General features: G+C 42.3%; 1 protein-coding gene across 2 annotated transcripts in view; it reads right to left on the bottom strand.

Moving 5' to 3' along the window:
- The window catches only part of gfod1 (glucose-fructose oxidoreductase domain containing 1), a 35578-nt gene extending 20186 nt beyond the window's left edge, over positions 1–15392 (bottom strand). For both annotated transcript variants that reach the window (XR_008532303.1, XM_054623289.1), the window contains exon 1: positions 14583–15392. Coding sequence is in view for 1 of the 2 variants with exons in the window: in XM_054623289.1 (XP_054479264.1) it covers positions 14583–14835 (253 nt within the window). In the remaining variant the exon portion in view is untranslated. The remainder of the gene's footprint in view (positions 1–14582) is intronic.
- Between the last annotated feature and the right edge of the window lie 150 nt (positions 15393–15542).

Here is a 15542-nt window from a genome sequence, read left to right as displayed (position 1 = left end):
TATAATATATTATATTACCTGTATGTGTTACTTATATCTACGTACAAGGAGAAATATGTTTTTCAGGCTTAGTTTATTAATGCAGTTTAGAAGGAGTAAGAAATAACCAATGAATCTAACTGTAATTAAGTCTCTTGTTATTAGCATAATGTTTGGTAATTTGAGCTATTTTATTTTCATCAAAAGTAGTTAAAAAAATCTTCCTAGTTTACAGTGATGTGTAAATTGGGTTTGAAATTAATAAAGATAATTTTCATTTTCATAATTTTTCAAAAGACACTGTTTCACACACATCATAGTGACAGGAGTATCGCATAACACGTCAAACATTTTCTCTGGGGGTCGCTGATATCATAGCAAAGAGAAAGCAGTGTTTCCTGTCTCTATAAACAATCTTTGCTGGGAACGCCGCCCAATTACAACATGACCACCGAGACATGACACATAACAGTCTGAAGGGCCCGCAGTCCGAGCCTCTGAATCACTAACATGAGACATGAGATCAACAATGAGGTTACACAAATCAACCGAGATCACCCCCATGGACTATTGACACAATCCTGCCCTTTTGAGACGTTGAAACACTGCCTTTCATTGCTTTTTTTTTGGGCCATTTGTTTCTGCCACAATTGGATTTGGCAGGCCGTCTCCAGGCTGCTTTGGAGGATATAACCCACTTTGGCTGGCTGACGGCAGACAATGGGCATCGATACAATGATTTGTTTATGTGCGACTCTTCTGGGGTGTGAGATAAACAAGGTGAAAAATGCAAAGCGTCTGTGCAATGACTGTGCAGCAAACAAACAACCGAATACAGCAACAACAAAAAACAACAAGATTGTGCGGTGCAGTCTGAACTGCATTATTGTGAACTCTGTTGTTCAGAGAAATCCACTAGGTTTGTAGCTGCCTGGGTGGATTTGAATAACTGAGTACGTACAACTTTATGTGCAAAATCCCCTATTTGCATCTTTCCGTGTAGATCTAATCTGACCACTCATTATCACACTGAACAGAGTACACCGGCTCCCTGCCATATGAACTGACCTCATTTATAAGCTTCTAATTATAATTTTTGCACTGTCTAGCTCACTTCAGATTTTCACTGTTGTACTCAGGTTCTATATTTTATTTCCTACATGTACATGAACATGTTTGCATGCTCTTACTTCATTCCACCTAAACTAAATATATGTCTCTAAAATGTAGTCTAGGCAGGCTTACTGATCTACTGTCTCCATTAAAGCTTCTCTGTTGGATATTCTGAGTATTAATATAGCATTAAATAACAATTTGCTATGAAAGGTTGATAACGCTCTCCTGACCCGCTACGTTGTTGCAGAAGCATAGCACCCATCCTCTGATTTCGCCCCAGGTTGTTAGCACTGTCAGCACTGCTGCAATTTTTTGCACTGTTAGGACCGTTAGCTGCGAGCCGCTGGCTCAGCCATCGCGATTTTGAGAGACTCGTGGAAGCAATAGATATTAGCACCTTTAAAGATAATAGCATGTTAGGAAATATTTGTTTTGTCCCCAGCATTAAATGAGAAAGTTGATATCCATCGCATGTCTCTGAATTCAGTACGGAGCTGGAGTCGGTATGTTGTTAGCCTAGCATAGCATACAGACTGGAAGCAGGGAAACAGGCTCGGTCACAAAGGTAAAAAATAACATCTAACTCCTCTAAAGCTCACTTACTGTCACATTGTACCTTGTGTGTTTTATCTGTACTCCAATATAGTTGTAAAAATTGCAACAACAACAAAAGGAAGAAAAAAAGAAACTGTTCCTGTAGGTCATCAAGAAATAGTTCCAGCGCATACATGTTTCTGTCCCTAAAACCCAAACAGTCATTTTTTACATTTGCCTTTGTATATGGATTAATACATTTTTTTTACGTGTTACGACATGTCCATTTCTCCTTCTGCCTCCAGTCTTTATGCTAAGCTAAGGCTAACCAAGTCTGCTCTAATCAATGTTATTATTAGCAAAGGATCAAATGACTATGTGTAATGTGAGTGGGGTCACTGATAGAGCCCTTCAGGTCATTGTTTTTATTATGTTTCACTGTTTATTTCATAACTGACTGTTCTGGTTCAGTCTTACTGCTCTCATTAGTGTTGTGTACAGCAGGCATAGACCTAGACATGGAATTATATCTAAAACTTCTCGGAAAATAGCCAATATAAGTATACTTCTCCTTCAAACAACAAAGATTATAATTTAGGTGGCACCTTCATGCATCTGGGTCTTCTTTACCGAGACTTCAGCATCATTCACTTCTACTGGGAGCTACACCTGCTTGTGTTCCCGGTTATGCTACAGTGAGACAGAGAAACGCATTGTATCAAGCTGGGTGCTCTCTCTAAAAAACAGGAAGGATGGAAATGAGAGACATGGAGAGACACAGTGGATAGAAGAATATCCACTGCTCAATCTTTCCATCCCTCCATCTCTTGACTTGGATGGCAGATTATATTCAACCTGAGCTTGGTTAGAAAGATAACGCTGAAGCATTGTATTTCCGGGTGCTGATGGCAGGAAGTGATTGAGAAGACTCCTCGGTGTCACACAAGCGCCACTGTTTCTACCTACATAACGCACAACAGGAAGCCAGACACACTGCGGTGAAGGTACCAAAATATCACTTCCTGTTGCAGCTGTTTGCCTGTACAGTTGTATAAGAAAGAAAACTGTATATTTGAAGTTTAAAACTATGAATGCCATGTTAAATGTTTAATGCTATACCACAAAGAATAAGACATAAACCCGCTGTAGAAACAGAGGGGACAAAGCCACTGGATCAGAGGTCCTGACTGACAGTCTGGTCCTCCCGGCCTGCTCTCAGATCTGCAGCTGCCTCTTGTCCTCCAGTCCCTGATGGCCAATTAAGAAACACAGACGGGTCTATTCCTGAACACTGGCACATAAAGGACATCTGAGCGCGACTATAATGGAACGGGCTTCACCTGGGGAATACGCAGGACAAGCTGAGGACAGGAAATAAAGGGCCAGATGAAGTTGATGACACTGAGTGCCAGTCAGTAACACTTTGTGGAAAATGATCAGGAGTGTGCTGAGGAGGAGGACCGATAGGTAGACACACACCACTTAATGTGTTTGTGCAAGACAAAGGTATTTCACAAGTTATTTCCCAACAGCGTGGCCGATTACGCAGGTTTTTGTTTTGGCATGCCGCAGTTTAGCTCAGTCAGCCACACACACACACACACACACACACACACACACACACACACACACACACACACACACACACACACACACACACACACACACACACACACACACACACACACACACACACACACACACACACACACACACACACACACACACACACACACACACAGGGTGTGTTTTAACAGTCTCATCAGGGAAGTATTTTAAGGTGGAAGAGCCGTGAGTCTACGAGTTAATGCAGCATAACAAGATATAACAAGATATGATAGGAACACGGATTCAGAGCAAAGGTTGACAAAAACAACAACTACAACTACAACAAAGTAGTATGCATTATTAAAGCAGTAATTCATCCATAACATATAAAGATACATTGTTGATAATTGCTGGTAGGGCTTAGTGATAAAAAAAATCATTACAAATGTATGAAAATGAGGTGAATCATATCCTTTGGTGTTCACTGTCCCCAGATATCAACCAGGCTAAGGGAGGTTTCTACATGATCTCAGTTTTATGAATTAAAGCCAAGTTGGAAAAACAATTATGTTCTCAGAGCTCTGTGTTTTTCTCTTCCCGGTCCCAAAGAGGGTGAGCAGGAGTCGCTAAGTTATGGATAATGTTCAGCAAGCGGGTCGCATCCTGTCGGCATTTCGAAAATAATGACCCGCTCGCTGTACAATATCCTGTTTATTACACGGCTACTTACTAGATAATAATTTGACACAAAATATTTATTTTTAAAAATTACTATTTAAAAAAAAAAGCTGTGTATGTGGATCAGAGCTATGTCCATAGCAACAGTGTGTTATTCATAGCAAGGGTCTTCTATAAAGACAGAACAGACCAATCTAATGCCATAACCAATCAACCAATCACAGCCCGTGTAATAATTCAGTGTAATGATCCTGACCTGCGGGAGATGGTAACAGTTCAATGTACTTTATCCTCACACAATGATTCTTATGAGATCTCAGGAAAAGGTTATTTTTCATGCGTTCAGAAATAAAACAACAGTCTACTCTTGCTCTACGGTTGCACAGAAGAGGACTCTGTTCTCTCATTGGTCAATACCACATGGACACGTGGTAGACGTCAAACTAGGAAGGGGCAGGCAAAAAATTGACATTGTGATGTTTCCTAGCTTTGACTTTCGAGCACAATGACACACTACGGATGAATAAAACATCACCAAATGATGGAATGTCTTTATTGAGAATGCTCTCCCATATACCTGGAGTATCTATGACAATGAGCACTTAAGCTTGATCTGGAGGCCCGTAGACCATATACTACAATATGTTGGTTTTTCATTTTGTCAGATCCGTCCAAAAATACTCCTGTTAATGCCACAGAGTCAGGTTTTTATCAGTAAAATGTTTAGATTAAAGATGATTATTTTAAGCCCTCCACATTTTAGGGCGCCCTGATGGCCCAAAGGTTTAAGAAGGCGTCCATGTAATCTTGTAAATGTCCTCAGTTAAAGTCTTGCTGGGGACCTGCTGCCCCTCATCCTCTCTCTTTCTCTCCCTTCATTTCCTGTCACTTCTCTACTGTCCACAATGGAAATAAAGGAGAAAAAAGGAAAGAACAAAAGCCCTCCACATTTTACAGATTAACCCAAGAACACAAAGCAGTTTTTCCTCTGTTCAGATTTAATAATAGTGAAAAAATATCCTCATTTAGCCTTCAGTAATGTAGAATTATTCATTACTGAAAGCCTGCCTCCAATCCCATCCATATAATTCCATATCAAAATCTTGCCCCCTCTCTTGCCCCCTGGATTTAATAACACAATGTGATTCGTCATCCAAATCCTGCACCCTGAAGTTCACCGGCACACAGCAGATCCTTATGGGTCCACGCAGAAGAGAAAGCATCCCTCTGAAGGGGTGTGGAATGGGGAGGTCTTCCACTTTTACTTGCTTTCTCCAGGAATGCTCACTTGTCAGCGCAGCGTGGCGGTGAGCTGACAGAGCCAGCCCCCCCCCATCCATCCATCCATTCATCCAACACACAAAGGCAATTTCACAGGAAGACCAGCTTTTCTCTCCGCTTTTCTTCCTCACTTCTCCTTGTCGTCCCTTCGTCCATTCCTCTCTCATTCATACTCACACACACTGACATTAGCATACTAATGGAACGCCCGGGAGAACGTGAACGTGAACTTTAGTGTGAAACTGGTGGGGAAAAAAAGAAAATTTCGCCGCTGAGAAAAAGAAGGCCTGGGAAATGGCAGCGTACCTCTATCTGTGGCATTCTCTCGGCTGACGCCGTCTGGAGCCGTTGTTGATCTGTCTCCAAACTCGCTCAAAAACACAGCTCCACCCCGACACCCCTCATTCATCAGACTGATGAATACAAGGGAAGTAACACTGAAGAGAAAACAGTGGATGCAGCCTCTCTGTCTGGTCTGGAAGTCTTTTTCAAGCCTGGTTACAATATGTTGGATAAATTGTACTTTAATTGTATTTAGTGTTTCAGACTGTGCGTAAATGTACCTGGGGAGATTTGGGAAATATTCTGTGGTCGATAAGTGAACGAGGGCATAAATAGCATAGCAGATTGCTTCCTGATCATGCAAGAAAAACTGAATATCTGCAACCATGAGAGGCTTCAAGATTAGCTGTGCTCCTACAAATATGCCCAAAAATGGTTTTATCCTCTTTTAAAATTGGGAAAATAGCTCTATCATCATAGTTTATATATATCTTTTGAAGTGATGAGAATTCAAATTTCAATTGGACTTTAAAAAGCTGTGAATATCCCTTTGATTTGCCAAAAAAGCATAATTGAAACAAAGAATATCTTTGCCTACAGTATAACTGTCTCATCTTTAACACTTTTTGTGACTATTATCACACAGTTTGTACATTTTGGGTCCACTAGCCCTTTAAAAAAAGGTTGAGTGGGCTGCCAAAGAGCTCCCTGGTCGGAAGTGCAGTTGCATAAGAGCATCAGTGGGGGGGGAAATGTATTTATGATGACGCCTGCGTGCCCTTTGCGGCTGGGTTATAAATAGCTCTTTGCCTTTGGGTGGCCCTTCAGAGCAGGTGTCTGATGGCTCATCAGAGTGTGGATTAACCATCGCTACCATGGAATCCATATGAATAATAAAAAAAAAACTTCACTCATCCAGATTGGCTCTCATCTGGATCATGAGACACCTAAACAAATCACTTATACTTGGCAAATATAAATTCACCTAAAAAATACATAAACTGTGATGGAATTTGCTTGTTTTTGAACCCACCAGGAGATAATGAGATCGGCTGTGCGTGTGCATCTTTGGGTCTGTCCATGGTTAATCTTGCATACTACACCAAACTGCACAATATTTTGGGTGTTTATTTATTGCTGCATGCTCAAGGACCCGTTGTGGTTGCAGTGACTCACACTTTCTCAAACACCTTTTATTGCCTATTTGATGACTGCCATTGATCGACTGCTGACTCCTCACTCACTCCTTTTAATGGGACCCCAGCTGGTAGGGGCCGCTAGTAATGACACAGCTGATGCTTTTCTCCAACCGATAGATGCTACTCTGAAACACAGCGGCAGTTTGCTCACCTTTAGTGTTTTGTGCGGTGTGTTTGGCTAACAGCTATCAGCTAACGGAACTACCAATAGATACACTGCCTTAATTTTCCGCCACTCAGTTGTTGCCATGCGGGGCAGACAGCTTTGTGAGTTTCATTTTGTTTTTGGCAAGATTGTATTAAACGTCTTGTATGACGACTTGGAGCCGATTGCCTGCATACATCGCCGCTTGTTTTTGAGTATTATGAAGTGTGTTTTACATCAGCCATTGGTGTCTAGACGGGGGGTTAGCCGAGGCTGGGTTGCATTCCCTCTATGGCTATGAGTCGCATTGGGGAAATACAGTTTTGCTCACTTTCATTACTTTGGATGGTGTGTTTTTGCATCCCTGCTGCTCTGCAGCCAGAGACAGTTATTCCGTGTCTTTTTAATGGGAGCCAACCTCACGTGTACATCCATGTCATCGAAATTATAGACCCGAAGCCTGAATGAACGCTTCAAGACGCGATGATGTCCGCTGAGACTCCAACCTGCACAGAGCTGTGCAGACATCTGCATTGATCAAAATGAGTGTGAGACTTGCGAATGAAAAACATGGCTGATACACTTGCTGTCTAGACACTGGGAGTGGCTCTACTGATGCACCTTTCTAGTTTTATGCATATTCAGCCACTCTTGAGTGCCAGGTGTGGCCCACCTTAGGTGGACATGTTACATGACAGGAGGTAATCAATAGGGTGGAGTTGAAATACAGGGTGTCACAGCCTAATTTAAAGTTTCCATGAATAAGATGGAAAGCCCCTGACATTAACATAGTATTTGACATTTTCTCACCCTCATCTAGTTACACAGGCACTATTTTCATTTCATTATTTTGTGTGAAATAAGAGTTTGTAACCAGGTTAGTTGGGAAATATGCTATCGTGCTACAGCAAGTCTTGAAGCAACTTACAGTGAGCTAGTATAAGGAGGTGGGGGACAGTGTCAGCCGCTGTAACAGAATCAGATAGAAGTCCATTGACCCACATCTAAATATTGGTTAGTGCAGCTTTAAGGGTACGGGTTGAAAATCTTTGATGCAGCAGAGGATGGGTAATTAATCAGACTGCTCATCTACTTTAATTCAAAAAATCATCAGAGTATTAGATGCTATTCTTGGAGAGCAAAGTCTGGTCCAGTCGGCAGCTCAGCACAAACCGACCTGATACCTGATAGCTTCTATCACTGATATGAGAGAGAGATCATGTTCATTTGGTTATACTTCATAAAAAAGGTACGAGGAGGCCTCTCAGCGGCTCTTTTGATTTCACTGTGCCTCTGTGGTCTGGATAGATGAATAGACTCTTATTGCTTGACAAATGGGCTCATTTGTTATTAATCAGATCAATGATTTTGATGAAGAAAACACTCAAATGCACCAGTTCCTTTTCAGTAGTCATGTCCCTCCTGACCTTTTCAACCCCCCCGTGGTTTGTGTTACGTTTTCACTTCATGTTATGACAGTATTTGTTCCATTTTGCAACATGATAAATTATGGAACCGGGTGATGAAGGGGATTTTACACAAGCGTCATGAGGTCGCAGTCAACTGCTATATAAAGATGCGCCTCCACGCCTGTTGCTCATCACTCTGAAGCTCTCCAGGTCTCTCAGAGCTGAGCTGAGGGGGCTCCTCTCTCCCACCACTTCCTCCTGCCACTATCAAAACAAAACTGCACAAAGGCGACTGGGGTCGCACCTGAAACTCTCGGCCGTGTGACATTTCAGTTCAGCTCTCGGATTCCCTCAGCATCGGGCCTACGCTTACACAAGCTGCTGCTCCAACTACACACACAGCAGGAGCTACGTACATGATGAAAGTGATTGATTGCTATATTTTTCATTTTTGGAGTGATGGTCGTACACAGAAAGCAGTTACTAGTCATCTGTCACTATATTCAGACATTTTATAGATTAAATGTTTAATTGATAGGGGAATATAATCCTCAAAATAATCTATAAATAATCCTTACAATCTTCAACATAAATGGAAAATGTTTAGGCATAATCTGGAACACAGTACATCCAAAAAGAGTATCCAACATAGTTTTGGGGCCGACTCTTTTTTTTTTTACCATATTCTTCAGTATTTTGACCAAAAAACAGAGCTTTCAGACATATCGCATGGTCTTCCTCAGCCATCTCTGTAACAAAGTAATAAAAATTACAATTATATGAGGCCGAGGAAGACCATACGGTGTGGTTGAAAGCTCTGCAAAAAGCAAGAGAGTTACGATTTTGTTTCTCAAGTATCTTGTCTACCAACTCCTGTCCACTTACTGTAGCTATAAAGCTGCATACTTTGGATATGGTGACACCTGAGAACCTTTTCACAGCCATTTGATTGAAGCCTAAAAACAGAACAAATACTGTAAACCTATAAGGAGAGAAACTAGGGCACCAGCCTGCTTATGTTTCATGTTTCTAAAAGCTTTTATGCCAAGAAGAAACTACAGCTCTGAAAACATTTAAGAGCCACTGCTTTTAAGAGACCTTATATATACATAAAAACTAATTCTACTGAGAAGCTTACAATCTGCCGTAATGAAACACACCTTATGTAAGGCTGTGACACAGAGCAACCACTCTGAATTCTACAGTATGTTGGAAAAGTTAATGTATTCAAAAAAGAAGCTTCAATATCCTCTGGTTTAAAAAAATATCACACTTCAATCCTTAAGGCTCACGAGTTTCTCTCTGATGACGTGTGTGTGTGTGTGTGTGTGTGTGTGTGTGTGTGTGTGTGTGTGTGTGTGTGTGTGTGTGTGTGTGTGTGTGTGTGTGTGTGTGTGTGTGTGTGTGTGTGTGTGTGTAGGAGCAGTCAGTGTGAGGTTCCCTTCCCAACACATGATGAAACGCCTGAGTGACATCAGACGCCTCAGGAATGCCGCAGTAGTAAGAAAGAGAAAGGGAGGGGGGGAATGAAAGACATCCCAATAGAAGGAGAGATGTGGTTTAACAGGACCGACTGGTTTCCTGGGCTGAGGGGACTCACCTGCTCTGGTAAAACCTGAACGACACGTGGAGCATGTTTTTGACTTGTAGCAGTGTTTTTCCACTTTCCTTACCGCCCTAATGGTTAATGTTTGTATTTAATTATATACCACCCTTTTAGTTCGTTTACATCTCTTTTTAATTTTATTATGTGTAATCATTTTTTACCTTTTTTTTTTTTTTTTTACAATTGCTGGTAAACACAAGGACATCATTTCACTTGCATTCAACTTCAATGTGGGATTCATTCAGCCGAACCCTTCTGTTTTAAATCAACACAAGACAAGCTAAGACAGAAAATAACACATGTTCACATTCTTCTGTGGAAGAAGTCCGATCACACTTATCAACTAAGCTCATGAGTATGGGCAACAATCCAGACACAGGCAGATTACCATCAGCTCACACACCCTGACAGAAGAGGAAGTTAGTTCTGCATAGTCACCCAGCTTGGCGGCTCTGGTCTCTGACCGGTCTCTGACTGGGGAACACTTCCCTGGACGTGTCATGCATTACAGTGATGCAATATAGTGACATTTTTGACTGACGTCATCATTGGAGTGGTCATTTCAGGTGACGCTCACATACTCGGACTTTTACCTATTTCACAACATTACCTCTACGTGTCTACTTTCTGCACAATGGTTTCACTACACTGCAAATGAGAGGTTTGGGACTACTTTGTTAGTATCTCTTCAACAGGTAGAAAATACGTAACATGGTCGCTGTCCTGTGAAAACTACGCATCTCCTAAACATCAACAATTAAATTATTCTCGAGCTCAGACAAGCAGTCCTGTTTTCGGCCTCCTGACAATGCATCTTTTGTACATTTTTATTCCTGTTCTATCTTTATTTTGTTGTATAGTATGTGTATTTATTGTCTGTGTCTGTGTAGCTGTATAGTATGTGTATTTATTGTCTGTGTCTGTAGCTGTATAGTATGTGTATTTATTGTCTGTGTCTGTAGCTGTATAGTATGTGTATTTATTGTCTGTGTCTGTAGCTGTATAGTATGTGTATTTATTGTCTGTGTAGTTGTATAGTATGTGTATTTATTGTCTGTGTAGTTGTATAGTATGTGTATTTATTGTCTGTGTAGTTGTATAGTATGTGTATTTATTGTCTGTGTAGTTGTATAGTATGTGTATTTATTGTCTGTGTCTGTGTAGTTGAGCTGCTGCAACACTTGAATTTCCCCCATGGGGATCAATAAAGGAATATAACATTTTTTTACTGGTTTATTTATCTGGAGAAATAAACTTTCTTCATTGGACAATGACAAATAAAGGGTATATTTGTATATCAAGAAGTTGGAAAAAATCCCAATCCTTCCATGTGCCCTGGCTGTTCTCAATTATCTTCAGTTCTCATCAACACATGCATCTTTACGCAACTGAGACGATAAGTCGATTAATCGTTAAGGTCGTTTATCAAGCGACAATGCCAAACATTCTGTGCTTCCAGCTTCTACAATGTGAGTAGGATGCGCTGCTTTTCTCTGCTTTTACATCACTGTTAATTTAATATCTTTGAGTTTTCGGCTGTTGAGCATAAAAAAATAGCTATTTAAAGATATTAACTTGGGCTCTTGGAAATTTGACGAGCATTTTTTGCTTATTTCTGACATTTTATAGACACATTAAGGAATTGATCCATCCCCCAAAAAACAACGGATTAATCCATCTTGAAAATAATCGTTACTTTACAACCCTATGTGATTATATTGGTGCTGTGAGAATGAATGGAGCCACAGAGGCCCTTATCTCCACGCTGGGAGGCAGAAGTTACACGCTTTCACTGGGAGTCACAGGCTACTTTACATACCTATGTTGAATACATGAATACCTATGTTGAATACACTTATTGTAAGTCGCTTTGGATAAAAGCGTCTGCTAAATGACTGTAATGTAATGTAATGTAACATATAATAGGTTAACATATATAAGCATTGACAATAATGGATACTTTAAAGTCACTATCACCCAAAAACATTTGCTGGACCAAAACTGAACTCTCTGACTGAAAAGGTTCAACAGAATTTTGCTGCTATTCATGTTTGCCATCCAACAGAACTCAAACAGGACTGGACCTTGACTTGGCTGGGTGACGGTGGAGGAGGAGAGGCCGGTTCTCTCACAATGAGGAAAACGAGAAAGAAGGAATGGTCACTGTTCACGTGAGCGAGGTGCAGGTTGGGTCAAGCTCACCAGGACACGATCAGTGATTCTGGCTCAGGATCAGCTGGCTTGTGCAACTTTCATCCAGCTGATCTTCATTCCCTGTGTGCGTGTGCATTTGCATGTGCAAGTGCATGTGTGGCCACACATGCACACTATTGACATTAGTGTGGTCATGCCATGAACAAACAGTGTCTGCTGTACTCCAGGCCTCTTGTTAGCTCAACGTTGCCACTCCACAGAGTTGACTGAAGCCAAAGAGCAAACAGTAGCATTACTGTGAGAATGAATGGAGCCACAGAGGCCCTTATCTCCACGCTGGGAGGCAGAAGTTACACGCTTTCACTGGGAGTCACAGGCTACTTTACGGACACTACAATGTGTTTCCAATTCACCCATGCGCCTGGAACTTCATGTGGCCCTTTGAATTCAAACTCAACATAATGATTAAGAGGGATACTTGCACTTTAAAAATCAAAAACATCACGCGTTGGAAAAAGTCTGGTGACAAACCGTGACAATCAGCTAAAGTCAGAAGGAGCTTGTCACATGACTGATGACTGATTCCATACCAGTCGCTGTGGAGGTCACACTCACACACATCTCGGTCCATCTGACTCTGACGGACGTTGCTAATGCTGTTGCTGTCAGATCTCTCTGCCCTCCAATGAGTGACGGCTGATGGGAGGGTAATTGACAAAAGGAGCATCATCTCTATGGTCGGAGCAGCATTGCTGATGAGAACCACACTGACTGAACAATCCTCAGATTAATCTATATATAATCATTCCCTAAAGCCCCTCAACATGAAGGACCATACTTAAGGTGTTATTATTTGAAATAATCTGGAATACTGTACCGTGCAATACATCTGGCAAGAGTATCCAACATAGATTTTGGTCACTCAAAGGACAATTTTTGTTTATTTTCTAGCATCTTCTTTAGAATTTTGACCAAAAATATAGTCTTAAAGTCAATTTACTAGCTTTTTCCAGAGCTTTCAAACATATATTACAGTTTTCCTCAGCAGATGGAGTTGAGCGGTTGAGCTATCTCTGTGACAATGTGATGAAAATTAAAATTCTGTGACAAGGCAAAACATTCTACATCCGCTGAGGAAGACCATATGGCGAGGTGAAAAGCTCTGCAAAAAAAAGTGGACCTTAAATTGTGATTTTTTGATGTCATTCTCAAGTATATTGTCCATTAACTCCTGACCACTTACTGTAGTATTAAAGCTGAATACTTTAGACTTATGCTCATACGGTGACACCTGAGAACCTTTTCACAGCCATGTGATTGAAGCTTAAAAACAGAAATAATACTGTAAACTTATAAGGAGAGAAACTACGACACCAGCTTCCTTATGTTTCATATTTCCAAAAGCTTTAATGTCAAGAAGAAACTACAGCTCTGAAAACATTTAAGAGCCATTGCCTATAAGAGATGTTACATATGAATAATAACAAACTCTACTGAGATACTAACAAAAGAAAGGTACTAGTATATAGGGTTATCTCATGCCTGTCCACATCTACTTTTCCAATATTTTGAGTATTCAGCTTTCAGACCTTGCACTACAGATGCTGCCGCTGCAATGTGAATCCATTTCTGACCTTAGAAGTTGGATCTTGACCTTGAAAACTGCAGTTGACAAAAGGAGCACCTACTGTAGCTGGCATGGTCTGCTCTAAAGTGCCACATGAGCTGGAGTTTGCCCAGTAGTAGTTATGATTGAAATCTCCAAAAACAACTACAATGCTCAGGCTCTGGGAAGTTTTATAAAAAAAAAAAAATCTGAGATGAATCACGAACGGAGATCATCACTACCTGCTCTCCAGCTGCAAACTTTTTTTGTAGCCGGATATTATTAAGTTCAGACGTGCTAAGCATCGGGCCCATTTGTTTTTCAGTCACAAACCTGACCTATTAGAGCTGTCTGCCAGCTGAGCTCTGCTGCCAAACGGTGGGGTAAATAAAGCCTGTGTGGAGTGTAGCTCAGTGGTCCTCGCCTCCATTCTTTCACAGCAGCTCCAAAATAAGCCGCACTGCTCCAGATTTAAACTAGAACAACCTCTCTTTGTGTGTCCCTCTTTTCTGCCCTGCATTCAGGCCCCCTCTGTGTCGGTCAGTTTCACTAATGCAGGTTAAGTTCAGTTTGACCAAGGACTGTGTTTTTTTAGTGGGAGTCCCCTAACAAACACTCAGTATAGCTGTCTGCTTAGTACTGAAGACAATCAGGCCTCTATCACCATCTCTCAGAGAAGCTTAAACTACATCCTGCCAGTGAAGGTCACATTTATTTTTAAAGCCTGTACTCATGGAGTGAGCCATAAAGCTAATGCACAGACTGCTGAACCTGCAGGGCCTTGCTCAAGAGCACTGCAATCAGCGGCCTTGTACAAGTCAGCCAACAGGGCAGCTCCATCAATAAACAGGGCTGATGTCAAGATACGTGTGATGCTGCTCATCCCCAGCATCCCAGCCTATTAACTGAACTCCAACCTCACTGGACCTTAGGTCTGCTCCACTGCAGGACAATGAAGCCCCCCACCCACCCCCACCACATCACACAGGGGCCGCAGCATCCATCCATCCATCCCAGCAGCAGCAGCAGCAGCAGCGGCACTCACCCAGTGTTTTGACCGCGATCTGCCGCGTCAGAGGCGGCGGTAGGTTGATGCAGACCAGATCCACGTCCTGGTGCAGCAGCACGTCGTCGATCCGGTTGGTGTAAAACGGCACGTTCATCTCCTTGGCCAGCTCCTCAGCCTCCTCCTGCGTCCGGCCCCACAGCGCCTTCACGGCGAAGCCCTCGTTCTTCAGCAGCGGGATGATCACCCTGGCGGTCAGGCTGGTGCCGAACACGCCGACCCCTGGAAGCATGGCTCGGGTCTAATTTGTCGATGTCTCTTTTTCAGTTTGTCGTTAAAGCTCCGGATGACGCCAGATCCGCTGCGGCAGCTGCTGCAGCGGCGGCAGAACGGGATGGAAGCGGCGGGCAGGGACCGTCAGGTTGGCCATCCACCTGCAGCCAAACGCCCGCTGTGCTGCATTCCCACCGTCGCTCCTGCTCTGCGATCGGGCATGTAATGTCGTTATCACCCCCACGGGAAAATGATCCAAAAATCCGATGACAAACCGGGCTTCCTCGTCGTTAAAAAAGACAATTTAAACGTACCATTCCGGTCTTTACCTCCTCCAAGTCTGACAGCGACTGACTGCGCCAAGCAGCGAAGGGCATGTCAGCCCCTTCCTGGGTCTGTAATTCCTTTTTTTTTCAGCAGCACCCTTCCTTCCAGATAACGCGAGAAGGAATAAATGAGAGCCGGAAAGGTGCTTTATCTGACGGCGTGCTGACAGAAACGCGTCCGTCGCTATCTGTCCGCTCCCCGGAGGATCCAGCAGCAGCAGCAGCGATACTACGCTGAAGGCTGCTATTCATGCTGCGCCTCAGACATGCGCAGTCAAGTCAGAGACGGTGACAGGAAGCGCCACTGGTGTTAGAGTGTCAAAATAAAGGCTTCATTTGCGCGTGTATTATTTGCCACCAGTGTAGTCTAGATTATGTATGGAATAAAAAAATAAAAAAA

This window comes from Anoplopoma fimbria, chromosome 21 (genome assembly GCF_027596085.1).
Source record: "Anoplopoma fimbria isolate UVic2021 breed Golden Eagle Sablefish chromosome 21, Afim_UVic_2022, whole genome shotgun sequence".
NCBI lineage: Eukaryota > Metazoa > Chordata > Actinopteri > Perciformes > Anoplopomatidae > Anoplopoma > Anoplopoma fimbria.
Note: the sequence above shows the minus strand (reverse complement) of the source record. Positions and strands in the feature narration are given on the sequence as shown.